This window comes from Oculina patagonica, chromosome 2, assembly GCF_052425735.1.
Source record: "Oculina patagonica isolate OP01 chromosome 2, crgOcupat, whole genome shotgun sequence".
Classification (NCBI taxonomy): domain Eukaryota; kingdom Metazoa; phylum Cnidaria; class Anthozoa; order Scleractinia; family Oculinidae; genus Oculina; species Oculina patagonica.
In genome coordinates this window covers 8,006,691-8,026,473 of record NC_135759.1, presented here as the reverse complement: position 1 = coordinate 8,026,473, position 19,783 = coordinate 8,006,691, and the positions used below count along the sequence as shown (strand labels likewise).

The window sequence follows — 19,783 nt, the reverse complement described above, 5'->3', positions numbered from 1 at the left end:
CTATCCAGGTCGAATTGAAATTTGGAAATGTTGGTTTTTCAGGAGGCTGAAAAACCGGAGGACCAGGAGAAAAACCCTCGGAGCAAAGCGAAAACCAACAACAAACTCAACCCGCATATGGCACCGGGCCGGAATCGAACCCGGGCCACATTGGTGGGAGGCGAGCGCTCTCCCTACTGCGCCATCCCTGCTCCCGCAGTACTGCGGGACGGTATGCAGACGAAAATAGACTGTCCCCCACCCCCTTGCTTCTTCCGTTTTGCGCTGGCGTCCAGTTCTCTCGCCGTTCTCACCGCGCGCTCATCGATCGAAAAACACGAAAAAATAGAGGGCTGTGGACAGTCTAAGACGAAAACTGACCCCTAATTTTGATTTCTATATACAAATTTTTCTTTCCCTTAAAATATATAAAAAAGTATCATAAAAGGCAAACGCCTAATTTAAAAAGTTGTAATAATCAGGTAGACGACACATTTTTTTTCAATCTTTGTGCGACTGGGTGTAATACTTGCACCAAAAAATAAAGTAAGCAGGAAACCAAACGAACAAAGAAGAGACTCAACCCCTGGACAAGCATCACTAAAAAAAAAAGAAAGAAAAAGAGGATTGCCTTCCCGTTTAACTGCATTACAACAGTTTTATTAGGGTTCGACACAAGAAGAACAAGTTAAGTACATGTGGGGATGACAATGATTCTAGGTGCGATGTAATAATATTACCCAGCAGGGTCGAAACAGGGCCTAGTCCTTCAAGGTAAGGATTAAGGCTACGTTTACACGGACACGGTTTCATGTAACCGCATCGAAAGCGCGGTACGCCTTTACACGGCACCGATCGAGACCACTACTGTCCGGGTCGTTTTGAAAACGCTGTCAAGTGGGCGTTTTCAAACGATACGGTTCGCGTGTAACGGTCAAAACGGCGAAACCGATCGATTTGAAACGGCCATGTATGGCACGAACTGGCTGGCTTTGGGGTAAACATGGTGAACAAGCATAGAGAGCAGCGCTTGCTTATACAATCACTTCGAAACAGTCGGAAAATCGTTAAAGGCTCGGTGTAAACACTTCGAAACCGTGTCGTTTTCGATGCGGTTTCGAGGTCATGAAACCGTGTCGATTGATAACCGTGTCCGTGTAAACGTAGCCTTAAGTTAATCCGGGATTTGCGTCAACTACCAATTCAGTTTATTCAAAAATGATAAATCCCATTTGCTTTTTCGTTCACTTCGTTTGTTTCTCCTTTAACTAAAACTCACAATTAGCATTGAAAACTACCTTTAAAGAAAAAGAATAAATCGTTAATCGTCTCTCCACATTTACAAAGAGACCTAGAGCCTCCGGGGTTTTTTTGTCACGAGGTCGGAAAAGGGGGCTCCGGGGAATACTTGCAATTTGTGACAAGAAAGAAAAGAAAACAAACAAAACAAAAGCAGACCCAAATAACAGTATTCAATTTTTTTTATAACCTTTATTATTGAATGGAATATGATAATGTGTTTGTTACTTTGATTTATGTTCTTTGTACAACAAAACTAAAATAGTTTGCAATGATAAGGAATACCATATAAGTTGAGCCTTTGAGCGTTAACACACACGACAACAACACATATGGTATTCCTAATATTGCTGTACTGGGTCTGAAGAGTTTAACAACAGTGGAATTTAAGTGGTTTTTATCCTTTGAAACAATCTCCGTCAAAAATGTTGAGAGACGTTACCCTTTCCCCGTTTTCATAACTTAAAAAAACACTCTTGACATTAATAGAAAGCTCGGTTTTAATCATGGCTGAAGGGGACAAGTGTGAGAATTGTAGCCTGCTAGTTTCCTCCAGGAGTATTTTTACAGCACTGCTAGAGAAACAGAACAAGGCAAAATAGGCACATGCAAAATATTGTGCTTCTGCAGGTCAGGCAAATGATTTATTCCTTGCAAGTTAAGCAAATTGAGCGCACAATTGTTTTTTTTTTTAACGCACAATTATTGTTAATGGTCTTCTTAAGTTTAAAATCTAAGATCGGGGGATAATTTTCTCCAGTATTTATTAAGACTTTTTTCCAAAAACCTGAGAACCGACTGAGTCAGTACACTGTTGCTAGGCAAGGAAGCATCCTTAAACACAGAGTCACCAGCGACATATTAACTAACTTTTGCAAGTCTGTAAAATAATATGCGACTGGATAAAGCAGACATTGTTTCTACAATCTCATTTTTAACACCATGAGAGTAAAGACCTTTTTTTATTCCACGAAAACGGAAAAATGCAAAATACTTTATGTTGGTAAATTCTACTAATAAAAAGAGACTACAAGAGGGCAATGACTGGTCAAAATTATATCTGTCGCAAGAATGTTATCAGAAAGAGCATAAATAACTTTAAACAACCCTCATAAAATCTCTACATTTAAACTCTTTTAGAGAGTGAAAGTTTACAAACTTTGGCCAGAAGTCCATGTGGCCTTCATGTACCACTGTCCTGAAATGTCCTCAGGACATGTAAGATGAAATAAAGCGCAATATTAAAGCGGGCATCTGCGAGGATAAATAATGATGCCCATTTTGAATGGGTGTAAAACCGTATGTCCAATGTTAGTGGGTTAGTCTCCTATACTGTCGTCTTGGTTTGGCTTTCTGTCTGCGCTCCATAGACTGGGACTACCACTCATCGGACTGTTACCAAAGTCGCCGTCGTCACCGACACCATTGCTGGCATCATACTGAGTGTTCTCCAGCCTGGCAACAGAAATCAAATGAACTAAGTAATCTGATTGGTTCAAGAGAGTAGTATTAAACTGTAATCACCACAGGGTAGACTGTGCGGCGAACACCAATAGATATTTAAACAATAAAAACTGTGATACATGTACACAAGTAAACAGTTCCTTTAATTTGACTGGTCATCTAAAGCAGGCCCCGGGTTAATGAATTAAAGGGCATAGCATCTGAATTCGTGCTCATTAAATGCACAGTAAAAAGGTACAAGTACCAAAGTGATTAAAAATTATTTATTTAAACCTTTTTACCTAGTAGAATAAAGGCAGTGAATTCCAGCATCAGCTGACTGAGTCAGTAAGTTCTCGGTTCAATACAAAATACTTCACTTTGGAATTGAGTTGAAATTCTCTATTCTGCTTCCTCGATACATCTGACGTGTTTAATACCCAATTCGCACCAAAGCTAAAACAGCTTTAAAAGTTGTTTACAGTTAACACGGTTTTAAATTGTTTTCTTCATAGAAATTGGCTAACTGATGGTTATCATTTTCAAATTTGACACAGTTAAAGTTCAAGTTGGCGGGCTGTACAAATTTGGGGGAGGGGGGGGGGGGGGGGGTGCAGGGGGAATATTTGCCCCGGCCAGGAAAAGAAATAAAGAATGAATTCAGCCTTATAGTTGTCTGTTGCTAATTTTCATTTTGTTAAATAGATTTAACTTAGGCGTTTAACTAATATGATTGGGTTACCACAGTTAGCAGTTGCACTGTAATAAATTGCCAAAGTGCCAAAGCTCCTTTGGAACTAACTTCTCCCAAAGAGAGTCATGCCAAAAGTAAGCTAACAAATAAGGAGAATTTAAGTTCTGACCTTGGATCTGAAAAGGGTTAATGCAAGTGTTCTGAGCTTCCTTCGGTAAATCCTCCCTCTTCAATTTCCCTCTGACAAAATAAAAACAACTTGTAAAGAACAAAACAAAGTGTATTACAAAAACAGGTCCCCTATTGTTTTGTAAAGCAAGAAAATTTACTGGAGGAAACACAGGATGAAAAAACCTTGCACAAAATTTTTTGGATTCATGGGTAAGATACTTGACCAAACTTCCTGTGCCGACAGCGTTTATGCTTCTTCAAGTTCTATAACTTTTTCAAAATTGTTAAACACTACTGACTAAACCAATTTTTCTTTCCATTGTGTAGCAGTGGGGAGGTTGTTTATTACATTTATTTATCACTTTGTCAGAGGTCAATTAACATGTGAGGGAGGATCTACACTTACCGAAGAAAAGTCAGGGAAACTGCTTTCACCATCTTCATAACCCAATCTGCATTTTGAAGTGAACAATAAGAGCATTATTGTATTTTCATAATTCTGAAAATTTTGGGTGGTTTTAAGCCCCCTATCCTTTTTGTTTGTGTGCAATTTGCTGTTTGTGTGCAACATTGGGTTTCTGTCCTCTCAACTATGTAATAAATAAAATGATGTAAACTTTTATAATAGAATGAAATTACCATATATATTCAATTAAAAGCCATGGCATTTATTAAATTTTTTGTGATTCGTGTGGTGTTTATCTGAGGGAGGGGTTTATTTAAAATTCAATATATTTCTTGCAAACAATAATATGGTAACTGAAAATTTGAATTTTAAATAACAGAAACATGTTTTAGTGAAAGAGCACTGAGGTATACTCACCTCGAACTGAAAACATTGTTATCAATGAAAGCAGATTTTAAAAAGCTTGATTAAGCTGAACTACTGTATATTGTTCTCGTGTTTTAATTATATGCCTTTGAGCTTGGAATTAACTGAATTTGTTATCAATGAAGGAAAATAATTTTTTTAAGGCTTTCTCTAACTTGATTATTAATGCACTTGCTTTTTGAGTCTATAACTCAAATAAATCGAGGGCAGCGCTTAATAATATTTCTGCTCTAAAATGCAGCGTTTATTCAAGGGTGGCATTTAATCGAATAAACAGGGCAATGATAAAATCCTTTAAGTATGTTGGAAACTTTCTGTTGAAGTACACATCTCCAAAATGTGAAACAAAAATGTGGATGCTTGCCATCAAAGCCTCACCTTGTAATAAGCCGTTCATCTTCATCTCCAAATTCCCCGCCCATCAGAGATGGCTCGCCGACAACCATAACATCCTGTGTTGCCAACGTAAACCCAGAGGCACTCGGCGACTTCTTTTTACTCGACGTACTGTTCATTCCAGTGTTGGGAGTCGATGAATTTGTGTTTGTTGACTTGCGTTTCCGTCTTGTCCTTGGGGCACGTGGAGTTTCTGCTGCAAGAAAACCAAGCAAGTTGAATTGTCTACTATTACAACAGCTTAATGAGTGTGCATTGCAGGGTTCGGCAATGTTCTATACATTACCCCGACGTTAGACAGTAAATGTTAAGTTGGTATTGTGACTGGCAAAAACCAAAATGACATGGCATTGGAAGCATTGTCGCAGGGAACAAAAGACACTATATAACATGCACTTTTTTTTGCAAAAGGTTGAAATTCAACTACCTCAAAACCTAGTAAAACACTGTCTTTAATGTAATATTCTTAAGTGAACAGCTATCCTCCTTGAAAAACTGCTGCAAGGAAGAAACAAACCTATTTTTTTCTTTTTTTTGGGAAAAAAAAAAAAAAAAATTTTTTTAAACCAAATGTAGGCCCCCAGGGTAATCTAACCAAAAAAAAAAAAAAAAAACCAAAATTTACTCTTGCTTGTAGTTTACTAAAACGCTTGGTGAAAATAGTAAACATGTAATCTCACTGGTTTTGAAACCTGTGAAAATCGCTCGGCACACTGAATATTGAATTGCACTACAAGAATGAATAACTGCTACATGAAGTAGCAAAAAAGTTGATCACTACAGGTGTGTGATCTGTCACTCATCTCTGACTGGTGGATACCCACCCACTGTATATACAGACACACAGACAGACACAACTGTGTCTGGTTACAATGGGTTTGAATGGGTCAACAATAATTTCATGCTTTTTAATGATTAGAGACACAGTGTTTGATCACAAGATTTGCTGACAATCTGTCTAAAAAATTTGATGCCAGAACATGTTTGGATGATAACTACCTAGGTCAGACACAATTCATTTTCTTTCTTTTTTGCTAAATTTAGAAGGATCAAACTCAGGTGTCCTAGCTTATAAGGACCAAGTTGGTTGTCCTGTGATCAAACACTGTTATAGTCTGAACTGAGGCTAACCTTTTTTGGAAGCAGGCTGCCCAGTCAAGGTTCTCTCAAGAAGTTTGGGGAAGGGGGATCCTTTGGGGGTAAAACAGTATATATATGAGATAATGAGGAGTTGGTTTTCTTGCTCTTATATCCGCGTGGATGCAGCCATCTTAGACTTGATGACATTCAATAGCTCTTCATCCTGTTCAAAAATAACGAGCCATAAAACATCTTCTTGTCCAAGATGGCTGCACCTTAGATATTAAAAGGGCAAGAAAAGTTGTTAATAACAACTAGGTTACCATGCTATCACCAAATGGTCTTGAACTAAAGAATTTTATCCACATGGATACACAAAGCTCCTAGCATGAATGTCTGTATATTAGCTCACAACTTACGGTAAGTGTCAAAACATCAATCTATCCTCGTGTGCAACACGTCGTTCACCCAGGAGAGACAGATTTGAGACTCAACAGGGAAAATTCCACATCAGTGACGTAGCAATACATTATAACTGCTTTCAGTGTTACGTGCATAGCTTTTTTTCTACATCTATCTTTCGATGTGCTGTTTAAAGGGGCAGTATCATGGTGATTTTCATGCATTTTCGCCATAACAGAGCTAAAATTATGCCTCAATGGCTTCACTCATTCACAAGATGCGCAGAGAACACCAAGGTGAAAATATGACGTGAATTTTTCAAGGGAGAGCAAAATGTATTTAGTTTTTAACGATTTGTCCATGACACATGGGCAGAGTTTGAAAATGTCTGCCAGACATTTTCAATTTTTCTTTGAAATCTCATGCCTGTATAACTCATGCTAATACATCTTTTGTTACTTCAGTGGACTGTTATTAATAGTCATTTTTAACAAAGCTTGACCATCATTTTAAAGTTTCCATTAATGTAAATATTTGTTTTGACTTTGACTTTTCCTAGTGATTCTCATGATACTGCTCCTTTAAAATGAGCCAGTCAAAACCAATGCATACCAGTGTTGGTTTTCAGTGTTCTCCCTAGTTTTCAGCACAGCAGGTAAAGAAATTCCGGTAAATCCCAGCCGTTTTCTAGTCTACCTACATGAAACAGAATGTTGTCCGAATGCTGGTCGAATTTTATCTCATGACAACGTTATTATGGCCTTGCAGACCTCTTTCGCCTGCTATACAGCCTACGAAAAATTGCATAAAATCTTCTGTTGTTTTAAGGATACATTTGCTGTCGCTTACATGACGCACTACTTAAAAAATCGGCGGTCCTGTTTCCTCTTTGCTACGAATTGCTGCAGCTCTTTTTTTCTTTGCTTCGAATACTCAGCATTCACGACAGCGTTGTTACAAAGTTGTATTCCGAGTGCTTCTTTTAACCTGTCATCTGGATTTTGTTTTAAACACTTACGAACTTAAGAGAAGAATTTGACATCGAAAGCCGCCTTTGTCTTCACCACGCGTCAGCTACGGTCAACTAAGCAATCAACTATTTTCTGCATTTTGCATGTTTTTGAAAACTGAACTATTATGTATTTCGCACTTCTGGAATTATTATTACCTCTTTGCCTTTGTGATTGTTTTTATTTTCAATGGACAAAGTGAAAGGACAGCAAGGATTGCTGCCGCTTCATTGTGGAATCGATCGTGGAAACTGTGCATCAACAGATGTGCACTTGCCGCGAAGTGAGAAACACCTGCAAAACTTGCTCTTTCCTCTATACCAGCCCTCAGAGATTCGGAAAGCGAAGGGAAATAAAGAATATTGAATACTAGCACAAATTCGTAAATGAATATTGTATTTGTCGCTGTTTATTTTCAATCTGTTATTTTATATTTTCAATCATGACTACGAAGGTGAGTGGTGTTACTTTGTTATTTACCTGTTGAATTTACAAGATATCTTAGCGATTCTAGGCGGTAAAGAGTCGTGTTACAAGCGGTAAATTTTACCGGTTACCGCCTGATAAGGAGAACACTGGGTTTTGATTCGTTTTGTTTGTTTAGCACGTCGAAAGATGGATGTCCATAGAAAGTGGCTATGCACCAAACACTGAAAGCGGGTGTAATCATAGTGGGGCTGTTTGGTTTTGATCCAAATTTAGCCAATGACCAAAATTCTCAGATGACATCATCAATTTAGAAGTTTTTACTCATTAATGTCTGATTCTTCTCTTAGGGGTGAACAAGGTAATAACAAGGGCATTGCACCCTTTGTTGTAATGTTGGCTAAATATGAAAGTCTGTCAGAAAAATGCAATCAATTTTAACCCTACAAGCTATCTTGAATCAGATTCAGTTAACTACCTGGCAGAAATTCTTTACACCCTTTATTCCTTCAAGCAGCGATTTAAACCTACACATATCTTCTCCCTACCTTTCTTTAACAAACTCATTCACAAGTGAACAGGTTGTTAGAATTAATAAAGAACCTGATCACCTTAGACAAAACATCTTGATTAAATTCCAAATTCACCCAACTAAAATTAAAGAAAATGTACTAAACACAGCAGGGAGAATTTTATGGAGATCAAGGGATAAGAAGCCCTTACCTGGAGTGGTCGGAGTATTGGGTTGCCACATCATTTCACCTTGATTATAATCTGTAACAGAATCACCACACAAAATTGAAATAAAAACATAAGGTAAGATTTGCTAACCAAGCAAAACAGACTAGTTGCATAGTATGCAAGATGTGGTTGCAATTTTCTGGTTTCAAATTCAAACCAATTTGATGTTTAGTTTCCTTTGTCTGATATTGTTTTCAAGATAAATTATAATCTGAAACAATTTTTGAATTTGAAGCCAAAAAGAAATTCACACCACAACTGGTGTATGGTAATATACTTGTTTGATAATGAATATAAAACAAAGGAAACAACCAAAAATTAATATTATTGTGCCAAGTGGTCGTTTCTGAACACTTTTCTAGCAGCATTTGTTCAGCATTCCCCCACTCCCCCTCCCCCCCCTTTTTCTCCTTCCACTGATTCAATCAGTACTGACGGGTGCCTGGAATGGGGGCTCATGGCTGGGTTGCGGGGATTAGCCAGCCATGGGAGCAGTATTCTATCTAGAGGCTGGCTGGCCACAGTGGAAGCCTTTTGGATATCCCAGGCACCCACCTCCCATTAGTGAGGCAGCAGGTTAAATTGGAAAAAAAGATGTTTCTATAAAGTTCCGAAAGTTACAACCCTTGCTGCTATTTGGCAACCTTTTCCTAATATTGCTACTTTCGGAATTTGCAATAGTTTAGGGGGTTGTTTATTATGGAACTTAATGGCATTTTAAGTTTTAGAGGAGGTGGCTTTAGTTTAAAGGGAAGTGTGTGTGTGTAAAATTTATGCTTTAGGATAGCGAATTGTTTAACATACAACAACAGAAAATGATTTTAAAAAAATGTGTCAGGTCCTACCTGGAGGAGCACACATTCTTTGCCATCTCTGAAAAAGTGTTGACTTTAAACAATCTGACAAGAAAAGAAATAGTTAAACTTATTGGCATAAATGCACCTATCAGTGAGGTCAGTCACTAGGGTAGGGATTTTGATTGTTTGTGATGTCCCCAGGGCAGGGATTTTGATTGTTTGTGATGTCCCCAGGGTAGGGATTTTGGTTGTATAAAATTATGAGCCCCTGCAACAAGGTTTGAAGGACATCTGACCACCTTCCCTTGCTCCCGGGTGGGGATTTTGACCAATAACTTTGTCCCGGGGGTGGGGAATTTGACTTTTTTTAAATAAAATGTCAAAATCCCCACCCCATGCCTGACCCCCCTCCCCCCTCTGGCTTAACATTGATAGGTGCATAAACAAATGACAACTGAGTGATGTACATTGTAGGTGCCTCTTTAATATTGTTAACTGTCAATAAAAAACAATTAAAACCTCAAGTTCGCTATCACTGATACTGCAAAGAACGCTCGAAGTGGGAAAAGTATGACGAACACAAACATTGTTTGCCTTTATACGCCTACAAGTGTTCAAAAAAACTTGTTCATGTTGTTAACATCGCGTTAGTTTCCATCACTTTAAAATGTTTCCCTCTCTTTCGCCTAAATTTCCTTTATTGGGAAGTAACTTTTCCTTCAATTTGCGTTAATTTAAGTCGCGTTTATTTCAAATATGTATGTCAGCCAATTCTTCGATACTTTACAAGTGTCTGACTCATTACTGACATCCTCGACTTCTACATCACATCTGATAATCTCAAAGCAAAATTCCTATCTAGCCCAGGCCATTAGCTAATAAGCATCATACAGCTTCACATCATTCAGACAAGGGTTCACTTCCAAAAGACAGCTTACCTCTCGGATTCATGTTGTACGTCTTGTGGCGTGACATAAGTTCTTGCATGGGCTCCAGGATAACACAAAGCTGTGATACATAGAACAGGTTAACTCTTAGATATAACCTAATGGAGGGTGGATAACACTCTCCAGTGATGCTATTAAGGGGAGCAATATTGTAAAATAATCACATCATGACAGTAATAAATACATTTAAAAATACTACATGCAAAATTCATGCCTTTGTTTCACCCTAAAAATGCTAACGCAATTTAACAAAACAAAGCAAAGCAGCAGGAGAGGTCTAGGAACTGCGAACTTTACAGCTTTTTAACAGAAAACAACGTTGGGCTACTGCTACGGAGTTCATGCGACGCGATTTACTTTTTTGAGAAATAGTTAATATGTCCTGATGCAGCAGATATTTTTGTAATAAATAAAAAGTAAATGAAGAGTTCAAAACTCAATACAGAAAACTTAAATGAAATCAAATCCTCTTTCTTAATCCGTTTTCCCCAGAGAATGAATTTGAAATTTGATTTTGTTGTTCCTTTCCTAAGTCCAATCTTCAGATGTTCAAGAGTTCAATATCTAAGATGATATTTAATCCAAAACTTGAGTATTGGTTGAACACAGTAAAATGCTTTGTCGAGAATTTGAAGGTCAAGTTCTCTATGTGCATAATGTTACACGGCACCAGGAAATATCCACTCCCTCCCCAAGAGAGATCACTGTAAATTTCACAGCAGGGGGGGGGGGGGGGGGGGAGAGGAGAGGTCCAAAAGAAAAAGTACTTAACCCCTTGCCTACCAGAGCCAAACACACTAAGCAACCGGCGGCCGTATTGAATTTTTAATGAGATTCTAAATTTGGCTAAGCAATGGCGTATTTTCAGATAAAATATTAAAGTACACCAAGATTAAGCATTTAAAATGAATTCCTCTGCCTTTTCCGCATTCTCTTACTGTACATTTGACTCATACAGCTCCCTGGCGAACTCCTTGATCATGTGCATTTGGAGGTTCAATTTCTTCGATCAATCAAGGCTTCTTCTATGCCACCTTCTTCTTCTTTTTGTTCAGACTCTTCAGAATCACTTGGCTCACATTCGCTGTGACTTAAACGCTTACATCAGAGTCGCAATTGGCAAAAATTTCACCAATAGCTTTATCTGTGTCCATTTGGCCTTCATGCACACCAGTGGCCATTTTGTAAATTGTCCGAGCTAAAAGCAATTTTATTGGGTCAGCGGTGTTTCGAAAGTAGTGCCAGACCTTTCTCAACAACGGGGGATGATTTATTCAAGGCATCACGAACAACCAGGCTTTCAGTGGTGTCCTTTGGTTGAGGACGTATATATACCTCCTCAGTTGTTGCGTGGCAACAAAGGGGACGTATTTATACGTCCTTGGTAGGCAAGGGGTTAAAAAGAGGTATATTTACAGAGCTAAACTAAATGTTTAAGAGGTGTGGAGGAGGGGAAAGGGGCTCAAAGCAAAAAAAACTCCCATGGGAGGGGTATAGATAACAACAACAAAATCATTGCCTATAAAACTATACTTTGGGACTCTATAGTCTTAAGCATTTCAATCATCAATTTTTTTCAAATCCCTCAAACCTTGCCCTTATGTTTTGTTTATTTTGATCACTGAAGACTGCACTATCAAATTCTTAAAACTACATATAAACATATAAAATATACAAAATATATAAAACTATCGGTATTTGAGAGAAATATTATTTTAAGGCTGTCAAATCCTTGTCTTACCCGGAGATAATTTAGCGTGACATTTGTCATTCCTTGTCTTGTGATGTTTTTAGACAACTGGTCCAGAAAGTTTGGATCCTGAGTCCCAACAATCACATTCCGTGGAATCATTTCTGTGTAATGACGGATGGCAAAGTGCCAGTTTCGTATCCTCATGAGATCATCCAGCGTGAACTCTAGTAACAGGCGACCCTCTGTACAAACCTGGAAAAAATTATACAAAGGCGTGTTACCAGATGAGTATAAAAAAATTAGCCAAGCACTAACCATTTACCAATTGAAAAAATATTTCATCCACACCAGACTTAAAATTAAAACCACATTGTACAGCATAACAAGAGAGTACTGCTCAGTAGCTTTCATTTAAAAGGTCACACACTAGGGTTTAATCCACAGACTTGTACAACAAAATAAACAGTACCACATGAAAGTACTGTTCAGTGGCTTTCTTTTGAATAGTCACACACTATGGTTTCATCCACAGACTTTAACAGTAGAATATATATATAATATATGGCATTTATTTTTTTTAGAGCAACACAATTTCTTTGTATAATTATGTTACAAAATGTACATTCCCTACTGAATGGGTTATTTTCCTTGGTATTTTTTAGTGAAAATGCCTGAAGGTAATGTTTTTTTTTTTTTTTTTTTTTTTTTTATACTTTAATGCTTTAGAAGACTTACACTACAGTACATTACATTTGTTTAACCCTACATATATTACATTACACAGTACATTATATTATGTTACACAAACATACTACATTACTTACGTTATACGTTACAAAAGTAATTACGGTACATGTTAAACACCTAATCTCCAAAAAACTTAATAATCTTATACATTATATTACAAAGAGTTGATAATTGGCTTCCACTTTTCAACGTGAGTTTTCAGTTTGTTATTTTTTAGGGCAATGGATCGCTCAATTGATTCAATGTATTTTATTTTTATGATAACATGTGGCAAAAGGGGTAGAATATTCTTGAGCCGGTTAGAGTAAATGACCTGTTTACCAATAATAATAATATGATTTAGAAGGGTCCAATTGAGATTCTTTTGAGCTAGGCCGAAAATGATATCGTAATCATTTAAAAAGTCAATATTTATGTCTATGGATTTTAGCCAAAGAACAACGGACTTCCAAAAGTCGATGCTATGTTTACAATAACAAAAAAGAAGGTAATGTTGACGTAGACAAGAACTACAACCATCGTCAGAAGTGTTGGCACGATTACTAAATTAATTCCTTCTCTCCCCCCTCCCCTTCTCAATGTTGAGCTCCCGAACATATTGCACAGACAATCCTTAGCCACAATGGGTTCAACATGTTTGTATGCACTATTGAGAAAGTTTAAGCGTCAAGTATCCGCATTTTTTATCTTCTTAGCGTAAGCGTTCCAACTACTTCTGACTAGGGTTGTCTGAAAAATACGGGTGTGGTCAATTACGGTTTCTTGTTATTGATCGCAATTAAGGGGCGTCCGTGAACCCTATTTCGTGTTATGAATTAGAATAATGGTTTTCTAATGAAATTGGAGGGGATATATGCTCAAAGCACTATAATTTTTGTCATAATCATAACAAAAACGCGAGATAAAGAAAGGATAAGCAGAGTTTCAAAATTTGTAAGGAGTGGAAAAGTGGTCCGCTAATCTATAAATTAGCTACAGCGAAATAAAAGTTCGTATGTTAGTGAATTCTTGCATATGCATGTATCGATCTCTGCTACATGTGGTGAGGTCCAGGCTTTTGATACCCACTGTGCTTAAACTCTTCTTATGCCATTCGAAATCATACGTAGAGGAACTGCCATACAGATAAAAGGGCAATGAATGTGAAATTTCTGGGTGCTAATTGGGAACTAATCCCCCAATGTACAGAGTTCATTTGCTTGTCACCTTTGGCGCTCTACTGGATGCCGGTAGTTTTCTTATAACAGTTTATTAACTTACAAGTTTCATTAATTCAACTCCTTTGTAAACGGAGACGCAGTGGTTAATAACTCTCATAGACAGTACACCACGACAGTACACCATTCCAAATGTCAAAATTGGGATTGTTTAAAGGCTCTACAAGGCACAATACTGGCTTAAATTAATCTTTGTACAGTAACAATCATACCGAAATTGACATTGAGGTTTTTCTGTTTTATTTGAGGAAAATAAGCACAGTACACCACATTACCGATAAAAATTAAAGATTAATTGGTAAACAAGGTTTTACTTGCTGTTTTATGATGGTGTACTGTGAAAAACAAGGAGAATTCTATAGCTGGTAAGATGAATATCGCCATAAGTCCAAGATAATAAATTTCTTTATAGGTTTCTGATGAAACTGCAGTCTTTTGCCATGGAGATTATGAATTTTCGTCGTTTCTTTGTGGTGTACTGTACGGTGTACCGTAGGGAAGTCATGTTAATGCCTAACCGGATCGACAGGCAGGAGGTCACGCAAAAAGCAGACTGAATAAGTTTTAAGCTTCGTGAGCTCCATGAATGCTGTTTACCCTTAAAAAGCGCTAAACCCGTCATTTTAAATTACGACTTCAACGACCTTAAAGCAGTTTGCGTTTTATTTCGGAAACCTTTTTATTCCGACTGCAGCTCGACAATTTATTGAAGGACGTCTCCTTGCTTACACGCCGAGCGCCATTGCATAACCACTCAATACAAGAGTTTTCCAAAAGTTTATTTTAGCAAAAATAATATGTTGGCAACGTGCGATAACTTATTCATAAGCTATGGCATGTCTTTTAAATAGTCGGAAAAGAATGAAATTGAAATACACCACATGTACAGACTTAACTTACACTTGCCCTATGATCACAATGACAAACATACTATTGTAACACGCGTCAAAGTTCTTTTTACATGCCATTGCACTTCCATTCCATGAAAATTACGTTTGTAGTGCAATTTACATGTGCCTATAGTATAAACGGAGACATTAAACAAAGTTTTGAAAGATTTATATTATAAAGGAACCTTGCAACGCGCTATTCCGTTTTTAAAAGATAGACGAAAATTATACGTCACGCAAATCATTATGTGACATTCTCTTCGAATTAATACAATTGGTCAATTATGCAGTCACGGGTCATGACCTTGCCACTAAAAAGGCTAGAAACTAAGCAATCCCCAGGAAATATATAGTGGCTATATGCATTACCGTTTTCGTTTTATAAGCAATTAATTCAATGTATAGGTTTTCAGACAACCATCGTCAGAAGTGTTGGCACGATTACTAAATTAATTCCTTCTCTCCCTCCTCCCCTTCTCAATGTTGAGCTCCCGAACATATTGCACAGACAATTCTTAGCCACAATGGGTTCAACATTGAAAGGGGGGAGGGGGGCTCTTAAAATGTTTGTATGCACTATTAAGAAAGTTTAAGCGTCAAGTATCCGCATTTTTTATCGTCTTAGCGTAAGCCTTCCAACTAGTTCTGACTAGGGTTGTAGCTATCTGTGTTACAAACCTTTGTGAAGACTGGTGATTTATGATGTGTAACCATAGTCGTGTTCTCACAGTCCAGTGTGATTGTACTCGTGTTATTGTGGAAGGACTCTTTTGGCTGTACCACATGATAGTACAGTTCTTTTACTCCACCTTCAAATATGCTGCGAAAGTACCTCGGGATCAGGTTTCGTCCTATTGCTACAAGAACACAGAGAAAAATGGTGAAAGACAATTACAAAAAGAAACATGCTCTCAGTTTTTCCCAAGGTCCCTTCGACGAAAAAAGAAATTTAAGCAGGGCAGACACATGATTATATGCAGGGTTCGTACTCTTTTGAGCTTTTGAAATTCCATGACTTTAAATGACCTTTTCCACGACTTTTCAAGTTTTCCATGACCTAAATTTGACCACGTTTTTGGAAATTTTCAAAAATTATCTTGATTTTGGGTAGGTTTTTACCCTTTTCTTCACAAAAAAATATAACCTACTTATTTATTTTGTACAATCAATACCATTTTCCATGACTTTCCATGACCCACACTTAAATTCAATGGCTTTCCAGGCCTGGAAAATGGAATTCTCAAATTGCATGACTTTTTAGGTTTTCCATGACCTGTACAAAACCTGATATACTTTTTCAACTAGAAGTTGGATTCTCTGACTGTTTCATTCATAGGCACAGGCTTTGCATAGCCTTGATCTGAGACCTAAGTTACTTGTGCCTCAATTAGCAGTCAAGAAAGGCATACAAAGAGCCAATAAGATTTAATAATTTTTTATAGTATTTAGGTAGGTAAATTATTACCAAAATTCAGTTGGATTTTGGTGGCTGATTTTCTTTGCTTTCTAACTAACATTTATGTATTGTGAATTTGAAGGACTGCAAGAGATATCCAAATTTTTGTATTGTTTCTAAAACAATTTGGTCTACAGCAGAATATTATTATGTGACCTAACATGAAGTTTGTAATATTCACCGCTATCAGTGAATGTAAAGTTTCATAGTGATGAGGCAAAAGGGAAAATTAATGAAAGGAGTGTTGATCGTAACTATGTCTATAAATTACATGGATTGTCAAACATACAATATCTTTTTGGCCCATCTTCCAAGCAAAAGCTTAATGTCAGGGTAGCGTCATCATCAAAAAACTCTGTTGCAAATGCGTCCCACCATACGTTATCGGCATCCTGGAAGACAAAGAAGGACATAAGTGTTCCTAGTCTCTCTAGACTAGAGCAAAGAAATTGATAATTACAAATTTGGTTTTATTCTTTGTGATTAACTCCACCCTTTTGATTTTGAAATTTGAAAGTCAACATTTGTTTTTTTCAGAGTGTGGACATTTTCTTATACACCATTCCAGAAATGGTAAACAAAAATAGTAACCAATTCATTGTAAACAGTGGGCAGTACAAAGAAATCACAGAAGGATCTGTTAGTCTTTGCAGCATGGAAAGGTAAACTTCAATTTGCAATGGAATTTCATTCTCCAGGAAGGTGTGGTGACACTTTGGATTCTGGAATGAGCCTGTCCACGTTCAAGTCTTAGGCGGGGGAAATTGCATTGCGCTATGACACAAAACTGATACTTTACTCTCACAGCACGCCTCTCTGTCTCGGAAGTAGTAACCTGTCATGAGATACCATCCCATCCATGAGGGCAGCATTATACATCAAGTTGCTCACTGGCTTCGAAAGAGCAAACTCAATTCTCAAAATTTTTCTTTTTCCTACAATGTAGATTTGTTTTTCCTTTTATCAAGCGAATTCAAGGAAGCAGGTGGTCCATGCTGACTTGAAATTAAATTCTCCTAAGAGGATTCCCACAAATTTATTCTTAACGGTTATGAGAATTTGATGTTGACAATATGTCTAAAAGGAGCCCTCGTCCTTTCACTAGTGTTTTATAAACAAGGCAGATTGTGTTTCACAATAGTGGATAGTATTTTTGCAGTAAGAGAAAGTGAAAGTAACATGTGGAATTCTGCAATGACAAGATTTTAAATGCCTGCATTTCAGATCCACATATCGCAAACAATGGTAAATCCTTGATGTTATAGAGAAGCCTCTACTCGATGTAAAGTTTAGCAGTACAACTCTGGGCTATGGGCTTGGTCAGATTAAGATTGTAACAACACAACAGGAAGCGCCTCTCATATTTCTCTAAAAGGATCAGTCACACTAGTTTGACAAGTGACATACCCACAATGGACCATGCCATAAATAGCATATCTTTGGGCTTGTTTTATATTCAGTAAGTTTGACAGTTTTCTAATATTTAAAAGAAAAAATTGTTTGGAATGTGAATGGCTAAGCTGTACACTTTAAAAAATAAGGTTACAGGTACTTTTGTCTATACCTTGGGTACAGTTAATTAAAAAAAAAGTTTAAATTTTTTATTTTACCCTCGCCACTTTTTTTTTCTTTTTCAATGCGTTATGGTCAATATTAGCCTATTTCTTGGGAGAGCTGAGCACAAAGAAGAAAAATATGTACAGTGTATTTTGTGATCACTTAATACATCATTGAATGAATAAAAGTTATTTATTGCGCGGCCTTGTTTACGTGCTAGCCCCCTCTTTGCTTATCTTATGCGGCATGTAGATAGAGCAAAGAAAAAATCACGAAAGCATACTCTTTGTGCATAGATCCCCACAGATTAACACTTCTAAACAGTATCTTCTAACAAGCCAAGCATCGTCCCTAAGTTCGTGACGAACCTCACGAGAAAAAGAAATTAGCCAGTTTTGTTTGCCCGTGAAAAAATAAAAGTGAGCCTTGAATACATACCTCTATTCGATGCTGTAAGCGACGGTTCAGCTCGTAAATTCTCACATCAGGATGAGTGTAGTACGGAGTATGACGCCTAAAGCGAGAAGGAAATATTGGTAAACGAACGATTAACTTTTTGCGCTGTGTCTCGATTCTATTATATAAACTTAATGCGGCGAGCACGCAAAATGAGCGTTATACAAAATTTCAATACGGACGTCTGAAATCGACATGAAATGTCTACTTTGTTTTACACTTGCATGCATCGTTGAACACGACGGAAGCTGATAAAACGAATCGACCCTAAACGAGTTTAACCCAGCGGAACACAAGGCAAAATATTACAAGGAATCTGTGATATTACCCCGTTGAATAGCTTGGGCTTGGAAGTGGGACACTGGGCATCCTCCAATTCCAAGATTCGGCCGTTTTCGAAGCGTTCGAAGCCTCCACGAAGCTTCGATCAGATATTCGAGCGTCTCTTCAGGCTTATGGCGTCCAGCGGGAAGTTGAAGACTTTAGTTGAGCTGAATAAGATTCAAACAAAGAAAGCTAGAGTCATTACAATAACAAAGGGTCAGTGAGCCCGATCGAATTGCACAAATGTACGCTTCACTTCATATGATCGTTTAAGCTTATAACTGCATTTCTGCCTTAACAAACTTTACTCAGATTAACCTCTACAAAAATCAATGTTAGGGCGATCTTTTGCAGAGAATATAAAATTGATCAGCTGTTGTAACCGAATGCTAGCCACCTAAAAAAATATTATGCGTTTCTTTGACCTAACTTTCATACAACTAAATAATCAGGGCTAAATTTAGTCAGTTTTGGCTTGGGGTATACAACGAGTAACGCAACTGAATTTCGCCTGTTTCGATCTAGTCGTCTGGTCTCTCTTAGTTTCCGGATACCGCGGGTGATTTAACAGGATATAGATCGCATAACACGTGAAATGAATCGCAACTTCACATATCCACTTAATCCTTCGCTCCGCGTTTTTTGTGTATGAGCACGGCCAGTTGACAAACGTATGATTTGAAGCTTTCACAGTATCAACAAGTTGGCGGTGAAGTTCGAGCGCTAAAAGTCGCTGTTTACTCACCTTCTTTTGGTCAAACTGGACGCTGTCCAAGGCCGTTACTCGTTAAATATCATGACTTATAATGCCCAAGGTACATCCATTTGTTTATAGTATAATTTTGGTGCCCACATTTGAGCAGGACAAAACAAAATGTCTGCTCTATATGCGAGGGTCGCAGCGCGGCGTTGAAACAAGCACCAATGTTTGCTGAGCACCGATTGGCTCGCTCTCAACCAATAGAAAGCGAGTTAGGACATTTGCCGCGAAACAAAAGTCAAAGATTCTGAAAACAGGTGTGGTATTTAAAAGAAAAATATAATATTAACATAAAATACAGATTTTGCCGAATTGAAAAGCACTTTGAGGAGGTTTGAGCACAACATAATTTGTCTAAAATAGTCCATCTCAGAAAATAAAAATAGCTTTAGCCGGATGTTTTTGTCTTTCGTTTTATTTGTTTCATTACAGCGGCTAAAGAAAAAAAATCGGAAAATTACTAGAT

The 19,783-nt window shown here is 37.6% G+C and overlaps 1 protein-coding gene across 7 annotated transcripts; it reads right to left on the bottom strand.

Annotated features, from left to right (window-relative positions):
- Nucleotides 1-1,921: 1,921 nt before the first annotated feature.
- On the bottom strand, nucleotides 1,922-19,477 carry LOC144642937 (LIM domain-binding protein 2-like). Of its 7 annotated transcripts, XM_078502048.1 has the most exons (14): nucleotides 19,303-19,476; nucleotides 18,562-18,724; nucleotides 18,216-18,291; nucleotides 16,510-16,612; nucleotides 15,443-15,621; nucleotides 11,959-12,162; nucleotides 10,209-10,278; nucleotides 9,319-9,372; nucleotides 8,456-8,506; nucleotides 5,946-6,005; nucleotides 4,797-5,010; nucleotides 3,993-4,038; nucleotides 3,585-3,655; nucleotides 2,594-2,733 (listed from the first exon to the last, which is right to left on the bottom strand). In XM_078502048.1, the coding sequence occupies exons 2-13, from the start codon at nucleotides 18,600-18,602 to the stop codon at nucleotides 3,602-3,604; spliced, it is 1,152 nt and encodes a 383-aa protein (XP_078358174.1). In that variant the 5' UTR covers nucleotides 18,603-18,724; nucleotides 19,303-19,476; the 3' UTR covers nucleotides 2,594-2,733; nucleotides 3,585-3,601. The 7 variants fall into 7 exon arrangements, 6 of the variants coding, with proteins under 6 accessions (XP_078358177.1, XP_078358173.1, XP_078358172.1 ...); XM_078502051.1 differs by lacking the exon at nucleotides 3,585-3,655 and having other exon boundaries at nucleotides 1,922-2,733; XM_078502047.1 differs by lacking the exons at nucleotides 3,585-3,655; nucleotides 3,993-4,038 and having other exon boundaries at nucleotides 1,922-2,733; nucleotides 4,797-5,007.
- Between the last annotated feature and the right edge of the window lie 306 nt (nucleotides 19,478-19,783).

Bases quoted from the DNA above. Each gene is read 5' to 3' on its own strand.
- LOC144642937 (XM_078502046.1), bottom strand. From the start codon at position 18,602: ATGCCCAGTGTCCCACTTCCAAGCCCAAGCTATTCAACGGG. The intron at 9,373-10,208 runs GTAAGCTGTCTT...TTTTCTTGTCAG, and splicing joins GTACAACATGAATCCGAGAG to ATTGTTTAAAGTCAACACTT. The intron at 8,507-9,318 runs GTAGGACCTGAC...ATTCTGTTACAG, and splicing joins AAGAATGTGTGCTCCTCCAG to ATTATAATCAAGGTGAAATG.